This window comes from Caretta caretta, chromosome 2 (genome assembly GCF_965140235.1).
Source record: "Caretta caretta isolate rCarCar2 chromosome 2, rCarCar1.hap1, whole genome shotgun sequence".
In the NCBI taxonomy this organism is placed as follows: Eukaryota; Metazoa; Chordata; order Testudines; family Cheloniidae; genus Caretta; species Caretta caretta.
The window spans coordinates 267,324,425-267,341,962 of record NC_134207.1 but is presented as its reverse complement, the minus strand read 5'-3'; the positions used below and the strand labels follow the sequence as shown (position 1 = coordinate 267,341,962).

At 41.8% G+C, this 17,538-nt stretch overlaps 1 protein-coding gene across 1 annotated transcript in view; it reads left to right on the top strand.

The window, feature by feature from the left end:
• The first annotated feature begins 332 nt into the window (after nt 1-332).
• Nucleotides 333-17,538, top strand: part of SMARCC1 (SWI/SNF related BAF chromatin remodeling complex subunit C1) — a 192,444-nt gene continuing 175,238 nt past the window's right edge. Inside the window, exons 1-2 of the mRNA XM_048837290.2 lie at nt 333-587; nt 13,273-13,392. Coding sequence (XP_048693247.2) covers nt 348-587; nt 13,273-13,392 — 360 coding nt within the window. The 5' untranslated portion in view covers nt 333-347. The remainder of the gene's footprint in view (nt 588-13,272; nt 13,393-17,538) is intronic.

Below are 17,538 nucleotides of genomic sequence, written 5' to 3'. Positions count from 1 at the left end.
AGAGGCTTGGACTAGTGGGCGCATGCGTACAGGCCTAGTGCGGCCCGTGCGGGGCGGTTGAGGTTTGACGCATGCGTGCACAGCAGGGTTGGGGGGAGGGGCAAGCGTTGAAGGTCAGACTGGATCTCACAAGCGAGAGTACACGGAAAGGGGGGGAGAGGGGGAAACTAGCGCATGCGCAGAGATAGCAGGCGTCTGGAGTGTGCGTGGAGCGCGGCCCAGGGTGCCGACGCAGAGGCGGTGGCGGCGCGGGGGGGTGGGGAACCGGCGCGTGCACGGCGGTGGCGGGGGCAGGGAGCGGTACTCCCGAGCATGCTCCAAGGGGCGGGGCGTGCGGGGCTCGGCGCATGCGCGGAGGGAGGCGAGTGGGAGGCGCAGGGCCGCGGTGGCGGCGCTCGGCGAGAGTAACAATGGCAGCGGCAGTGACTGCAGGTGGCGGCCCCGGCCCCGGGGCGGCGGCGGGGCTGGCGGCCCTGTCCGTGTCGCGGCGGAAGGACGGCGGCCCCACGGGCAAGTTCTGGGAGAGCCCGGAGACGGTGTCCCAGCTGGACGCGGTGCGGGTCTGGCTGGGGAAGCACTACAAGAAGGTGCGGCCCGGCCCGCGGGGACTGGGGCGCTGAGGGGTGGTGGGGCGGGGGAGTCCAGGGAAGCGCTCCAGGAGGGGGCGGCCTGGCCCGCGGAGGGCCTAGGGAAGCACTATAGGAAGGCCCGGCCCGCGGCGGGGGGGCGAGGGAAGCGCTATAGCAAGGGCCGGCCTGGCCCGCGGGAGCGCTACAGGAAGGGGCGGCCCGGCCCCGAGGAGCTGAGGGGGTCGGGGGGCGCGGGGGGTCTAGAGAAGCGCTACAGGAGGGGGCGGCCTGGCCCGCGCGGAGGCGGGGGGGCCCGGGGAAACGCTACAGGAAGGGGCGGCCCGGCCCCGAGGAGCTGAGGGAGCCGGGGTCGGGGGGCGCGGGGGGTCTAGAGAAGCGCTACAGGAGGGGGCGGCCTGGCCCGCGCGGAGGCGGGGGGGCCCGGGGAAGCGCTACAGGAAGGGGCGGCCCGGCCCTCGGGGCTGGCGGCGAAGCGCCCCAGGTAGTCTGGGAGCGGAACAAAGGGCTAGCCGCTCCTTTGGGTGGTGGGAGCGGGATCCCGGCCTTCGGCGGGCCCGGCTTACCGGCCAGCGGGCTGGTTATGTTACTCTGCAGCGGTCGCTCGCCCCGGAGCATCCCGCTCCCCTCCCCAGGCTGTGGTGGCTTCGCCAGTCCTTCCCCTCTGCCTTTCTCTCAGCTTCAGCCTGACTAAATCCACGCTGAAGAGAAGTCTTAAACATCAGGTTGAACCTAGTTTTCACCGGTTACACAGCTTATAGGGAGCTCTCTTGATCTTGGTCTTAACTGTAGTTTCTTTGTGTGCAGCTGTGGGAATATATAATGTGTACTGGACTGTAAACTCTGTGACATGTATAGCACCAGCAGAATGAGGCGCCAGTCATGCTGAGCATGATTATAATATAATGGAGAGAAACTGTGGAGTTTTAAGTTAACTTGTATTTAAAACTGGATTGCTGATGCTCTTTAGCTTAAGTACTTGTACAGCTTGTGGTTTACTGCAGTGTCTGAGTGCAATCTGTTTATCTTCAAACACTCTTATGAGCTAGAAGGTGGTGAAGTGCTCTTATCACATTTTACAGATGACGATTGACTTTCAGAGAATGACTTGCCCAAGACCTTGTAGAAAGTCTATGGTAGAGTAGGGAATTAAACCCAGGTCTCCTGAGTCCCAGGCTAATAACCTGTCTGGACCAGCCGTCATTCCTATAACCTTATTAAGTTCAGGTTTCAGAGGAACAGCCGTGTTAGTCTGTATTCGCAAAAAGAAAAGGAGTACTTGTGGCACCTTAGAGACTAACCAATTTATTTGAGCATGAGCTTTCGTGAGCCACAGCTCACTTCATCAGATGAAGTGAGCTGTGGCTCACGAAAGCTCATGCTCAAATAAATTGGTTAGTCTCTAAGGTGCCACAAGTACTCCTTTTCTTATTAAGTTCAGGGCTCCATTGTCTAAATATAAAAGAACAAGAATTGAAAAATTTACCCAATGACCATTTTTCTGAGGACTGTGGCTTCCATCTGCATGCAAACTTGCACTGGTTTAGCTAATGATTTTTTTAAGTCAGGTTTCAGAGGAACAGCCGTGTTAGTCTGTATTCGCAAAAAGAAAAGGAGTACTTGTGGCACCTTAGAGACTAACCAATTTATTTGAGCATGAGCTTATTTAAGCCAGCAAAACCCTTTATGTACAGTTTTATTTCAGTTTGAATGGCTGATATTGATTTGGGTGAAATAGTTTCCTTATAGATTTAAGCTAAACCAAAATAACCCACTTTTAAATCAAAATAAGATTGTCTGCACAGGGTTTTGCTCTGGTTTAACAAAATTGTTTTTAAACTGATTTGTAACTCCAGTGCAGCTTTCTGATTGTATACTTGTGTGGCCAATGCTCTCTCAAAGCCACGACTCCTGCAATTTAAATAAAAGTACTTGCTAAACTGAATTTAAAACATGCTAATCAAATTCTTATTTATTAAAGCTTTAAAAACTTAATTATATATCTCTTGCTTTTGTTATACCTTTCCCTTTCCTTGTTCACTCCATGTCTTTTCCTATAATAGCATGTAAAGTTATCACATGTCCTGCATTATCTTATTCAGTGTCTTTTTTTCTTTCAGCCCATGTATTTCCATTCATTGTTTTCTCTACCTTATTTTCTTTTTAAGTCTCTCCATATTGTATTTCTCTAGTTTATCCCATCAACTTCTCCATCTTCCCATTCCACAATTCATGTGGGCTTTTGAAGTCTTACCAAATACTTAGTTCCAGAAGGCTTAGCCTTCTAGCCAAAGTCCTAGATGAAAGTTGAGGAGCATTATCTGGAGCAAAACCCAGATGGGAAGCTAGATATTTCCCCATCCTTCACCTAAGCTTCTGGGAGAGGTGGGGTTAGAAAACCTGCTGTTTCATAGATTCATAGATATTAAGGTCAGAAGGGACCATTTTGATCATCTGGTCTGAACACCTGCACAACGCAGGCCATAGAATCTCACCCACCCACTCCTGCAAAAAAAACCTCTCACCTATGTCTGAGCTATTGAAGTCCTCAAATTGTGGTTTAAAGACTTCAAGGAGCAGAGAATCCTTCAGCAACTGACCCGTGCCCCATGCTACAGAGGAAGGCGAAAAACCTCCAGGGCCTCTTCCAATCTGCCCTGGAGGAAAATTCCTTCCCGACCTCAAATATAGTTCCTGGACTATGGTGGGGCTCCATCGTTTATATCAACCTGAAGCCTAATTGGTTTTTATAAGCGTGAGGTTCCTCCAGTATTTGTGGGTCCTAGAAGAAAGCAGTGTTCTTTTACTCAGTTTCCCAAGATTTCCATCCCAGAGTCCCTGGCTAATGTGAGAGAAGATTGTTTATCCACTGCTTTACCACTCTTCTAGCCTCAGTTTGAGTCCTCCTTCCTGGGGAATAGGATCAGTACCTGCCCTCTTGCTGTTCAGACCCTTCCTTGAGGAAAGGTCTGAACAGCATCAGAGTGATGTTAACTCAGCTCTTGTTAATTTCCACTGCTGCATATAGGATTCTGGATTGTAGCTGTCAAAACTGGCAAGAACTTTTTCACTCTGTTGTAGCTTGTTAAAGCTCTTAGTGTCAGGAGAGGCATTGGATCCATCATAGTGTAGGCTTAAGACAGCAATTCATTGGTTAAATGCGAAGGTAATTTTAACCATAATGGCCAGATACTGAATATTTTTCTTACATGAAAATTTAGATTCTGCAAAGTTGATAGGACTTGCCTGGAAAAGATATCTAATCATTCTTGGCAAATGAATTTTTTAAGACCTCTGTAAAAGAGAAGTGAATAGTCTTTTTAAAAACTGGGGGGGGGGAATTAAGAACTGCTTCTCCATTTTGGCAAACAAAGGAATTTTATATAGTCAAATGTCTTTAAATATTAGTAAAACTAGAGCATCAGATGTAAATGTTTATCATCTTTCTATTAATAAGACTAATAGCAGTTTTCACAGGTTACAGTTTTTATAGTGAACTATTTTAGTCTTACTGTATTAATGTGAAAACTTCCATTGACTTCAACTGGTGCAGGATAGTGTCCTTAATAAATTGAACAGTTTGTGTCTGGTTGAAAAATTTGTGGCCTGCATGACACATGGAAACTGAAGAATCCACGCTTTTTAAAGAAGAATTAGGTTTCTAGCTTTCGATTACGCAGGTAATTTTCCAACTGTGAATCAAATGTAAATCAGTGCAGTGTTGTCTTCCTGAGTCTGCAGACAACCTGAAACTAACTCTAAGGGTGAATTCCCTCACCCTTTATTAATCTCATTAGGATATCAGTGCTAAAGACCAGTGATGACGCTAACATAAAAAATAACTCTTTCATTGTTGATCATTTCAGTGGGATACATGGAGGAAGGGCATGGGAATGAAGTCCATGGAAGGAGGGTGGGAATTGGGAGTTGCTGTAGTGAAAGAAATCCAAAGGGAAGAATAGAAGATGCACATAAACACAGGAAAGAGGAAGAGAAATCAAGAAAGAAGGATGGGGAAGGAAGAGAAACAAAAAGCAGATATAGTGGTCACCTTATTTTTCCATTGACCAAGTTTGGTAGATGAATTAATGTGAACAATTGAGCCATAAGTCAAGTAAAATTGCTAGTTAAAACAGTGATACTGTTAGTGATATTGAATTGATAGCAAGGTACTCTAAAAGTTCAGTGACTACAAAAACAATTTTATTCACGATCTGTGTGCAAATCTATTGACATAACTGGGAGTTATGCTGTCGATTGAAAGTAGTAGGGAGTCTTACATTTCTACTCCCACCCTTTGACCATAATAAAAAATGGAATTCAGACCTCTCCTCTGAATGAGTTTGATCCCCATGCTTTGTGTTGTGGGGTTCTTTGAAGGCCTAGTCATTTGTGTTTGGAGTGTTAAATCCTTTTCTGGTCAGGACTGAGATATTCTTCGACCTAGTGCACATAATGTGGGACAGATACAGGATAAAATACTATTTTACACAGAAATCTAATTCAAACTATGAAAAGTTGAGTAAATTATTTAATATAGTTTATTATTTATAATTCACTAATGATCAGAGGCTCCACTTATCAGGCCCTGATGTGCATGTACAGCAACTAGCATCATGTTATATTAATGTTTACACAACTAATTGTTTTCTATTAAAATACCTCTCTCTACTTTATGCTGTGCCATTTATAGTTCTGCTGGAAATACTTGAACATTTTGGGTGGTCTTTAATTTCCAGCACACATTTTCTTCATTTAACATCCAACACTTTTTATGCTAAAGAGCTCAACAAATAGCTTTGGCATTAAAGATTATAGACTCAAATAACTGTGGGGCTGGAAGAGAGCTAGAGAAGTCATCTAGTGCATCCCCCTGTGCTGAGGCAGAGCCAAATACACCTAGAGTATCCTTGACTGGTATTTGTCTAGCCTGTTCTTAAAAACCTCCAATGATGAGGTATTCCACAACTTCTCTTGGAAGCCTATTTTGGAGCTTAAGTACCCGTATAGTTAGAAAGATTTTCCTAATATGTAACCTAGGGCCTTGTCTACACTGCTGCTTTACAGCACTGAAACTTTCTCGCTTAGAGGTGTGAAAAAAACACACCCCTGCGTGATGCAAGTTTCAGCACTGTAAAGTGGCAGTGTAGACAGTGCTACAGCGCTGGAAGCCACTCCCCTCATGGGGGTAGTTTTTTGCACCTCTGGGAGAGCTCTCTCCCAGCACTGGAGCTGCGACTACACAGCCACATTAAAACGCTAGCGCTTTAATGTTGGTAGTGAAGACATACCCTAAATCTCCCATGCTGCTGATAAAGCCTGTTACTTATTGTCCTACCTTCAGTGGATATGAAGAACAATTGATCACTGTCGTCCTTTGTGATAGCTGTTAATAATTTGAAGACCATCAGGTCCCTCTCTCAGTTGTCTTTTCTCAAGACTGAACATGCCCGGTTTCCTAACCTTTCCTTATAGAAAAGGTTTATAAAACCTGACCTAATCTTTGTAGTTCTCCTGTGGACTCTCCAATTTGTCCACATCTTTCCTAAAGTGTAGCAACTAGAACTGGACACAGTACTCCAGCTGAGGCCTCACCAGTGGCAGTAAGAGCAAGACAGTTACCTCTTGTGTCTTACATACAAGACTCCTGCTAATACACCCCACAATATTAGCCTTTTTTCATAGCTGCATCACATGGTTGGCTCATATTAAATTTGTGATCCACTATAATCCCCAGATCCTTGTCAGCAGTACTACTACCTAGCCAATTATTCTCCATTTTGTAGTTGTGCATTTGATTTTTTCTTCCCTGAGTAAAGTACTTTGTACTTGTCGTAATCAAATTTCGTGTTGATTTCAGACCAAAGACGTAGTCCCTGGGCATGATTTTCAGGAATGTTAAGCACCTCCAAGTCTAGCTGCAGTCTGCAGGTGCTCAGTGCTTCTGAAAATCAGGTTGGTGGCTACAAAAAGCACTGACAGATGGTATGGTGGAGATCTGCAATAAAAACAAATGGGTAAACAGCTGGTGTGCTGCCTCAGAATGCAAGCAACATGAGGATTGGCTGTCTTTTGAGTGTGTTTAGTGGGTATGATTTGGGATTCTTACTAAATACTGAAGTGATCTGAGCCACAAAATTTTGTTTTTCAAACTGGTCTAATTTTTACTACTGCAATAGACTAATTTGGTTTACTAAAACAAGGTTTCTGTTTTTCCTTTAAATTTTAAATAAGGGGCCTCTGTGCTGGTTGAAACAGTGGCTTGATGGCAGTGGTGCTGAAAGTCTGCTATGTAGCCACAAAAGTTACAGCACAGACATCAGCAGTGCCAGCTTCCCACACACAGTTCTGTTAACATGCCTCAACCCTGACCTGGAGGGATGTCCCATGTTGTTTCAGTCCTTGGCAGCTGTTAAAGTGTTAATTTTAGTGGTTTGTGACATGTACCTGTGGACTGAGACCGCCAACTTGTTTCACATTAGCTACTAGCATCTGGGTTGGAAAAACTTGTCATCTCCATATTTGTTTCATAGTCTCTTATCAGTACCATTGGAACATTAAATTAGCAAGTGTTTCTCTGCTAATTTCCTTTGAGCTAATCTGAAAATCAATTTTTTTTTTTTAAAAGGAGCTAAAGACACAAATCTAGTGTTGTTGTTGCCGTTCTGCTTTTAGCTCAAATCATTGAATCTAGCTATGGTTAATTGTCAGGAAAGTGGTGGTCTTTTGTGTGAAAGTGCTACAACATACAGTTGAGTTATTTAAGGATAGTGGTGGCCTTAAAGTTGGGTTTCCTTGCTTTTGTATCCAAGTCTGACATTTTAGTGTTGTTTCTGTATGTGTCTTATATTGTTTCCTGTAGTGCCAACAGTCCGCTGGGTGAGTTTACAAACACACAAGAAGGCATAGACCTTGCCCTAGGGCAGCTTACTCTAAAACTTTTTATTGTGTTTCCTTCTCTGCAGGCTCATACGCTGCCTCTGCTCATTATGGGTGAAAGTAATATGAAAATGAATGATTCTTGTAAGCTTCACTGCTGTCTCCTTCCCCAAAAAATCAACTATGAATCAGCTGGCAAATAAGAATCTGGTTGGATTAATATTGCTGGCAAAAGCCCATAGCAAGGCCCTCTTGTACAGCTTTTTCAGACGGTGAATGAGAGGACCCTTCAAAGCTTTTCCTTTGATGTAGCTAAGTGTTCTATCCTCTTACTGTAGAGGGGGAAATGGAGGCACAGAGGTTAAATGACATGTCTATGTTCAAGGTAACACAGCAAATCTGAGACAGCATTAGGACTCCTATATTCTATTTCTAATTATTTCCTTTTCCAACAACTTGACAGCCCTCAGGTTTAACTTAACTCTGTGTGAGGTGGGAGTGGGATTCACAAATCTCCATTAAGAAATAAGAGTGAAAAAAATGTACACTTCAAAATATATCCAAACCCCCAGGTGCATTTTCCTGAGGGGGAGCGGGGGGACTGGAATTCTAACTAAGGTAGCAGCTAAAAATATATAATAATCCAGGTTAAGAATATTTTATTTTTTCTAAATATTGGTATTCTGGAGTGAGGTTACATTTTGTGCTCTTTAAGTTTCTAAGTTTTGTTACAGTAGGCTGAAGAATGCTTCAGAAACAAAACAAAAAAAAAAATGCAACTTGTTTTGCGTCCTGGTAAGCAATATGATCTGAAGGAATGAGCGTGGATTGTGGAGTCAAAATGTTTAGAGTTCTAATCCTACTTTGGTTACTGACTCTTAATGTGGCCTTAGACACAGAAAAACTGAAGCACAGAAGAGAATGTCTATGTGTACAAGGAACACTTCATACTTACCTATTTTTAGAAATTTTAAGGGTTGTCTCACTTTTTACGGTGCTTTAAACTTAATGCACTATATAAAGTTTAAAAAAGTGTTCAAACCATTTTAAATTACTTATTTCAGGGAAATTAAACAGTAATAAAACTGGTTTGAGATGCGGTCAAACTGCAACGACGCAAGAGCCAGAGATGACAGAATGGATCTGCCTTGAGAAATGGGTTTTCATGGTTACTAAGGTTGTCCTGTTATTGAATAACACTTTATATAAAGGAAGTTCCTTTAGACAGGATGAGGATCATCCACAAAATAGCCTTTTTGGAAATGGTAGTATTTTTCTTCTTGGCATGCGCAGATTACATACTGCTTTTGAGGGTGAGAGGATATGTTCTAACAGATGTAATGATAAGCACAGGTAAGCTACTCCACTTAGGTGCTATTGAGGCTGGTAAGCCTAAAATTAGACCTGGCAGCTTTGTTTCTTGAACATGTGTGCACATGCTGTTCTTGTTGAATAAATATTTTGGTCTTCATAAACTTCTATTAAAATAGAATGGAAACAAGATTATAACGTCTGACACTTGACTTCCATGCTGTCAGTTCCATACACTAACTACTGTACAAGTTAACTTTGTAGCTTAGTAATGCGCATTTTAACTACACTTTTTCCTGTGCAATCTGGTTGATACTTGTTGAAGAATACTACTTAAACTGAAAGTTCAAAATGTTATGTGAAATCGGACAAGGTAGAGTGATGACTTTTGTTGTGCATGGTTGGCTCAGTTTTCTGGGAATTGCAGGGCTTTTGTTGATGATTCAGCACAACCCTGTTTGTTCATCTAAACAGTTGTAAAATGAAGAGATTCAGCAACACCAATTGAGTTTTTGTTTTTAAGCCCTAAACTGTAGGAGCAGCAATTTGTCACCTTTGTCACCTTTTTTACAGCCATATACACTTACAGCACTGTATGAATGTTATGAAGTGCTTTCCTTCTTGGTTAAATAAGTCTTAAAACTTCCAGAAGATAGAGTAGTTATCAGGAGGCATAATGGTTCTTAGTAGGTAACAGACAAAGCTGCCTTCTTTTAGGTCACCTGATAGAATCCAGCCCAAATTAGGAGAGAGTGCTCTATGGTGGCCTGTATGAAATGGTTTGGTGACCTTTCTAGTTTATAGTGGGAAGCTATCCACATTACAAAATTACCACAAATGTCTCCCCTTTGGCAGAGAATTGAATAATTGAACAGGTTGAAAACCATCTGCCCTTTTTATGTCGTGGTTGAGACACACGCACAAGTGAGGCAACTTGGGGAATCTTGTGCTGCCATGTGTCGTTCATATTCTTTGAATCATTAAAACTTCATTCTCCAGATATTGTCAGCCTTGCTTCTACAGCTAGTACAGTAACTCCTCACTTAAAGTCGTCCCGGTTAACGTTGTGTCGTTGTTAACATTGCTGATCAGTTATGGAACGTGCTCGTTTAAAGTTGTGCAATGCTCCCTTATAACGTTTGGCAGCCACCTGCTTTGTCCACTGCTTGCAGGAAGAGCAGCCCGTTACAGCTAGCTGGTGGGGGCTTGGAACCAGGGTGGGCCAGCAGCCCCTCCATCAGCTCCCTTACCAGCTCCCTGCTCCCCTAAGTTCCCTGTGCAGCAGCTGCCCAGCAGGCTATCAATTACTAGCAGTTCAGCTGTCCTCCCCCCCCCCCCCCCCCACTGTCATGTGCTACTCCTGCCTTGGAGCTGCTCCCAGGAGCCTCCTGCTCCCTGTTCAGGGGAGGGGAGAAGAGAAGGAGTAATGTCAGGGTGTCCCTCTCCCCCCTACTCCTGTCCCCTGCTTACCCCTTCTCCCTATAGAGCAGGGTGGGGACAGGACAGGGCTCAGGATGGAGAGAGCTTTTTAAAGGCAATGTACTTAGAATGGTGTCAGCATACTTAAAGGGACAATGCACATCTCTCTCTCCCACACACAGGGTGTGTGTGTCTGTCTGCCATGCTGTCTCCCCTCCCTCCATTCGTGCTGCTTGTAGAGTGTGAGCCACATTAATAACAATGTGTTAACTGAGTGCTAGTTCATCATTTAGCAGTAAGGCATTCCCTGGGATTCCACCCTCTAACTTCACCACCTCAACCAAGCTTCACAATCATCATTGCTGTGTACAGTATTAAACTGTTTGTTTAAAACTTATACTCTGTGTGTTTCACACTTTTTTCACCAGAAATATAGTCTTTTGTCTTGTGAAAAACTTTTCCCTGGAACCTAACCACCCCATTTACATTAATTCTTATGGGGGAATTGGATTCGCTTAACATCATTTCACTTAAAGTTGCATTTTTCAGGAACATAACTACAACGTTAAGCGAGGAGTTACTGTACTAAGTCACTTACAAGTTTAAGTATTTAGTTATTGAAGTCTAATGGTGAGAAACCCATACCCTTTACAGGTTTCAGAGTAGCAGCCATGTTAGTCTGTATTTGCAAAAAGAAAAGGAGTACTTGTGGCACCTTAGAAACTAACACATTTATTTGAGCATAAGCTTTCGTTAGCTACAGCTCACTTCATCGTGAGCTGTAGCTCACGAAAGCTTATGCTAAAATAAATTTGTTAGTCTCTAAGGTGCCACAAGTACTACTTTTCTTTTTGCATACCCTTTACAGTATCCATCACTTCTTACATGCTGCTTTAGTAACTGGCTTAAAGGGTTTTATTTGGTTATTTAACAGGCTAAATTGAAATGACCAGCGCCTGATGTGTGTAACAGAATTGTTTAACAAAAAATAGAAATATTTGTAGGAGTTCTGATGGTTATGTAACTATTCTGGCTTCATGAACTTCTCAAGGTACTGTATATATACACTCCTGGGGGAATTCTGTGCTACTGTGCATGTGGATAATTAATGAGCCCCACATATTTTTTATTTTTTTGTGCAGAAAAAAGCTTCTGCCAAAATGTTGCTGCAGATCCACGTTTTGCCCACCAGAGGGCGCTGTGGTGATAGAACAAAGCAGCAGCTCCCCGCCAGCTAGGGAAGAGAGAGAGCCTGGCTTCTTAACAGTGGGCCAGGTTAGGAGACGGGCCATGGGGAGACAGACAGCGTGGGGTGCTGGGGGTGGAGGGTCAGACAGGGCTCATAAGGGCTAGTGAGGGAGGACAGACTGGGGCAGGGGCTGAATGGGAGTAGAGGCACAGAGCCACATGGTGGTGTGGGAGGGGGTGCAGAGCTACATAGGGACAAGGGATGGCTGGGTGGGGGTACAGACACATGGGGACAGGGAGGGGGTACAGAGCCTCATAGGGACATGAGAAGGGGGTGCAGAGCCACATGGGGATGTGGGGAGTAGGTGTCTGAATGGGGGTGGAGGGGCACATGGACGAGGTGCAAAGACACATGGGGGTGCAGGAACATGGGGACAGGCAGATGTGCCTGACTAAATGGGAGAGGCTAAGAGTCAGCCAGGGTCTGCATGGGGGAAGCTCTCTAACAATCTGTCCTCTCTCTCCCCCCCCCAAAATAACCCTCTTCCATACTTTTCCCACCCATACCCAACAGCCCTCCCAAGTTCGTTACCAGTGACCACCCCAAGCCTTTGCACTGCTTCTGAGGGGTGTGGGAAATATGGTTCTATATTGTAGTTTAAATGAATTAGTACCCAGAGTTCTGGATTAATATGCCTAGTAAGGAATCTATTTGTCAAAAAACATTTCCTGAATCTTTTTTGTTGTCTGTATCGTTAAAGACATTCTTGATAACAGATCTTTTGAAATAAATGACCAAAAATAATTGAAATTTATGTGATTATATTGTGTTATTTTTGACAAATATAATAAATATGCAGAATTTTAAAATACTGTGTGCAGAATTTTTAATTTTTTGGCACAGAATTCCACGAGAAGTGTATATATAGAAGTCTGGCTAGACAGAAACAGTGGAAGATATAAGACATTCTGGTTGGCTATTATATTAGTTGTTCACCAGGTAAATGGCTCAATGATTAGTCTGTTTACTGACCAACTAATAGCCTCTCAGATTATGTATGAACTGGTCATACACTGAGGTACTGTGCCTGGGGAAATAAATATATCCTGGAGAAAAAGTACCTGATTGTAGATAGTTGCAAAATTGCAGAAATTTGGTCTTCTGGGTATATTTTTCCTGATTGTGCATGAATACACTAAAGGTTAGTGAATTAATGTGGAATACACAGGGTAATTCTTTTGCGAGAGGAGAAGACAGTGTTTTCCTAGTGAGTTGTATATATCTGAGGGCCGGAATTAGCATTAGAACTCAATCTGATTTCTATCTCTAATTAAGTATTTAATCCTTTTCTGAAGAATATTGAATCCAGTGAATTAATAACGATCCACAGATATTTGCCAAATCTTAGACTAGATATTAAAGTACAGGTTATCATGAATCAGTCTAAAGCAATACATTAAATAAGCAGGAAAAAAAAGATTTTGTAAATGTGGCTGACTATAATGACCATTCTAACATAGCTGCATTTCATACAATTAAATGACTGTTAAAGAAGGTAAAATCCATGACTCTAAAAACTAACCGATAACAAAAAGCCAAAAATAGACAAATGTCCACTGTTTGCTGATGATGAGCTGTATTACAGAAATACATACCTTATCCCCTCTCGTGGATTATGGCAGTGTGGTTTATTTGGGATTGAAAGCATAGTTCCTGACAAATAAAACTGAGTTTTGTTTATGTATTTTAAAGATTATATGAGTGTAAAAGCTAGCGCAAAAAAAAAAAAGGTGCCCTGAAGCTTGCTGGAATTGGTCTTTGAATTGCCAGAGGAATTGTACTGTCTTTCTGCCCCATCTCCAGTAAGTATGTGTTTGTGTCTTTCAGTACGTTCAGGCAGATGCTCCGACCAATAAAACATTGGCTGGGCTGGTGGTGCAGCTGCTGCAGTTCCAGGAAGATGCCTTTGGGAAACATGTCACCAATCCTGCCTTCACCAAACTTCCTGTGAGTATTTGAATGCCAGGAGCGACTGCCATTATAGCAGTATACTTCATTCTTGTTCATCCAATATTTTTGTTGCCAAATCACACAGTGGCACAGTTCCAGCTGAGAAGGTAGATTTGTGGCTGTTCTACAGTAACTGTCAATGCTTAATGCAGATGAGCGAACAGCTTGGTCCTTTTGTCTTGTGAAACAAGCTTTAAGTTTAAAACATCCTGCCATTTCAATATTCAGTAGCTCATTTGAAAGTGAGGAGTGGTTTTAATTTTCAGATGGCATAGTAATTTTTGTAGGGTCAAATCTGGAAATATTTTACCATAACTTGGATTTGATCTTTATCAGCAATACTGATAGCTTTATAACTTTCAACTTTGGTCAAAATTTTTTTACCAGATTTCACAGTTTATTCCTCATAATTGTGGCTATGTTTTAATTAGACACTATTAAATGGATACAATCAATTTAAAAATCACTCATCTGCCCAGACATTGTTTTCCCTGATAGTATTGCAAATAGCACTTTAATATTACTGTCACTTTTTCTTAGCATATGCGCAGTGTGTCTCAGTTGGCATGTGACCAGGATTCATCACCGAATTTGGTCCGCTGGTCGGATCATTAGCTTCCCCAGCTTGGGCCAGATACTGACGGGGAGTGCGATAGGAACACTCATCCATGCCCCCCCCATTACTGTCACTGAAAGATTATAAGGAAAATCTTTATTTTTTCCAGTTGGTTTACAAAGTGCACTTGTTCGGACAATTTCACTGTTGCTTTTATATAGTTAGTTTCTCCTCTATGCTGGCCTCACACACTGAAATGGGAGAGGAAAAATAATTTTTAAAAATAGGAAAACTAAATTGCAAAATCATAATCATCTGGGGGAATATAAAGGGCCCACTTGTAATGGCTGAAGCTAAATCTACTTTGGACTTAGGTAGTGTGTTTCATCCAAGAAACTCTGTAGCAGATTTACCATTTCATACCTTGGAAAAGAACCCACTTTGCAAGCAGACACTCTTAGGGTCTGAATAACTCAAGTCTAGATTTCTTTCTCTCTCTGTCTCACACACCCACCCACCATGGAGTAGAGCTGCTGCGTAACTCAAAGGTTATGAATAATGTAGGTTGTAGTGTTCAAGCTAGATGGTGTCACAAACTGTTGCTCTAGAGTTCTATAGGTTTTTTTTTAAAAAAAGGATTCGAATGAAGTGTATTTTTAAAAGAAAGTAGAATATAACTTTGATAGATGTATTTCTTTGCTTTAGTGCAGGTTTCTAAGACTCAAACACCTTTCTGATTTAAACAATATGTGATTGAACTGTACATTTAAGCTTTTTATTTACCTCACCATTCCTATGTATGGAGTTTCCAGTGGCTTGGAATGTAGAATCATGTGATGTCTCTTAAACTTGTTCCTACTATAACATCTTAAATTGATAATCAAAAGATTTCTACTTTCTAGGAGCAAAAAATGGATTAGTACATTGCATGGTTAAAATTAGTTCTTGCCACATATGGAGTTGTGATTATTGCTTCATATAATCAACAGATTTCCCTTGGCTTATGGGAACATCCTGGATCTGGGGCGCGCGCTCTCTCTCTCTTTTCCTCCCCCAATTTCCCCAGTAACTGCATCCTTTACCTGAGAACCCTTCCTGCCAAATCTTGTTGAAAATGCATTTTCAATGGAAATATTGTGCAATTTTACAGCCAGCTCTAAACTTACAAATATCCTGACTAGTGATCCTGGAAAAGAATGTTAAAATCTGAAGCATGCTCTCCAATTTAAAATTAGAGTCCTCTCCGCTATTTTATCCATACTCTAGAAAGCAATCCTATATTGACCCCTTAGAGAGAGACTAAATGAGACCTAATGGACCCTTTAAATCTCCAGCTGATGTTCTGCTCTCAATTCTGGAATGTGTGGTATGGTATACCCCTTGATTGGTTGAAGTGAAATGGTGCCTTGCACGCTTCAGGTACTGTAATAAATAAATCAATATGAGATGCATTTAGCAGTAAGTCTGTAAAAAAATTTTTTGCTGGTCCTCACAAAATAAAAATTTTTTGGTTTTTGTTACAAAAACTTTTACACGGAAAGGGATCTTCAGGACCAGCCCCATGCAATCTTCCTGCTGCAGAAGTGGAGCCCAGCTGATTGGTTTATATTTCTGTTTTTCAAGGATATCTTCATTAGGAAAACAGCTGGAAACTTTTTTTTTTAAAACAAATACTGAGATTCTCCTTTATCTCTTTAATCCATTCCACTCCTTTGTTTCTATTTTTTATAGATCGGGGCTCAATGGCCACCTCTGATACATTATGTTCTACAGTATGTATGAATCCTGTTGCAGGTGGCTTGGGGAAGAGTGCTGCATTATACATCAAGAATATATGCACTTGTTCTGAGATCCAGAAGGAAGTGGGAGGCAGACCAGTTGAGAATCTCTGGGTAAAGATAAAAGGGTTAAAAAATAGGGGTGATGTCGTGGTAGATGTCTACTATGCACCATCAAATCAGGAAGAGGCAGTGGATGAGGCATTTCTAGAACAAATAACGGAGGTATCCAAACCCCAAGACCTGGTAGTAATGGAAGAGTTTAACTACCCAGGCAGCTGTTGAAAAAGTAATACTGCAAAACATAACATTTCCAGTAAGTTCTTGGAATGTATTGAGGACAATGTTTTGTTACAAAAAGTGGAGGAAGTAATCAGAGGGATAGCTATTTTAGACTTGATTCTGTCAAACATGGAGGAATTGGTAGCGAATCTGAAGGTGGAAGGCAATTTGGGAGAAAGTGGTCATGAAATTATAGATTTCATGATCCTAAGGAAAAGAAGAAGTGAGAGCACAGAATAAAGACAATTGACTTAAAAAAAAAAAAAAAAAAAAATAAAATAAACCAGATTTTAACAAACTCAGAGAACTGGTAAGTAAGGTCCGGTGGGAAGAAAATCTAAAGGAAAAAGTCGTTCAGGACATCTGGTAGTTTTTCAAGCAGACAGTATTATACACGCAACTGCAAACTATCCTGAGATGAAGAATGGAAAGGGGCCACTATGGCTCCATAAGGAGCTCTTTAATGACCTGAACATCAAAAAGGAATCTGTGATGGGGTGTACCAGACCTCTGAGGCTATGTCATAGCCCACCCCAGAAAAAGGTACAATAGGATTAGATTTTTACTTACCCATTGGGGGAAAAAAAAAAAAGATTTTTGAGGGTAAATAAAACATTTACCAAGCAGTCAATAAAACATTAGGACAATGTTAGAACCAAGCACTTCCCAAAGTACCCATCTAGGTCCAGGACAATGATTAGCAAAACTGTATGACTTGCATGTGTGAAAGTCTGAGCAATTTAAAATGATATTCTACTCGTTTTTTTTTTTTTTTTCCTGTTTGGTGTTCTGTAATGTAATTTAAATGAAAATCCAGGATTATAAGTGGAATGCAGGGTATTAGTTACCAAGTATTTGCAACTTAACTTTCATGTGTTTAGGAAATGCTGAATAGTTATTGTGACTTTTTTCTGTATTGTAGTTTAAATAACTTACCAAAACAATTGAAACTGGTATGATTGTATTGCATTATTTTGACAAATAAAATCTGTAGAATTTTTAATTTTTTTGGTACAGAATCCCCCCAGGAGTAATGTAGGAACAAAATCAGGAAGGTTAAGGCACAAAATGAGTTACACCTTGTAAGGGACATAAAAGACAGTAAGTGGTTCTTTAAATATATTAGGTGCAAGAGAGAGATAAAGGAAAGTATAGAACCTCTGCTTTGCAGGGAAGAAGATCTAATAACTGATATCAAGAAAATTGAGGTGTTTAATGACTATTTTGTTTCAAGGTGTCCCTAAAAAGGTTAATGGTGACCAGATACTCAAAACCACAGTGTTAACAACGAGGGGGAAGAAATAGAAGCCAAAATAGGGAAAGAAAGGCTAAAGAATATTTAGATGTATTCAAGTCAGCAGGCCCTGATGAAATTCATCCTGGGGTACTTGAGGAACTGGCTTAAGCAATCTTGGAACTTTTAGCAGTTATCTCTGAGAAGGTCCCAGAAAACAGGAGAATGGCAGACATAGTACCTATCTTTAAAAAGGGGAACAAAGAGGACCTGTGGTATTATAGACCAGTCAG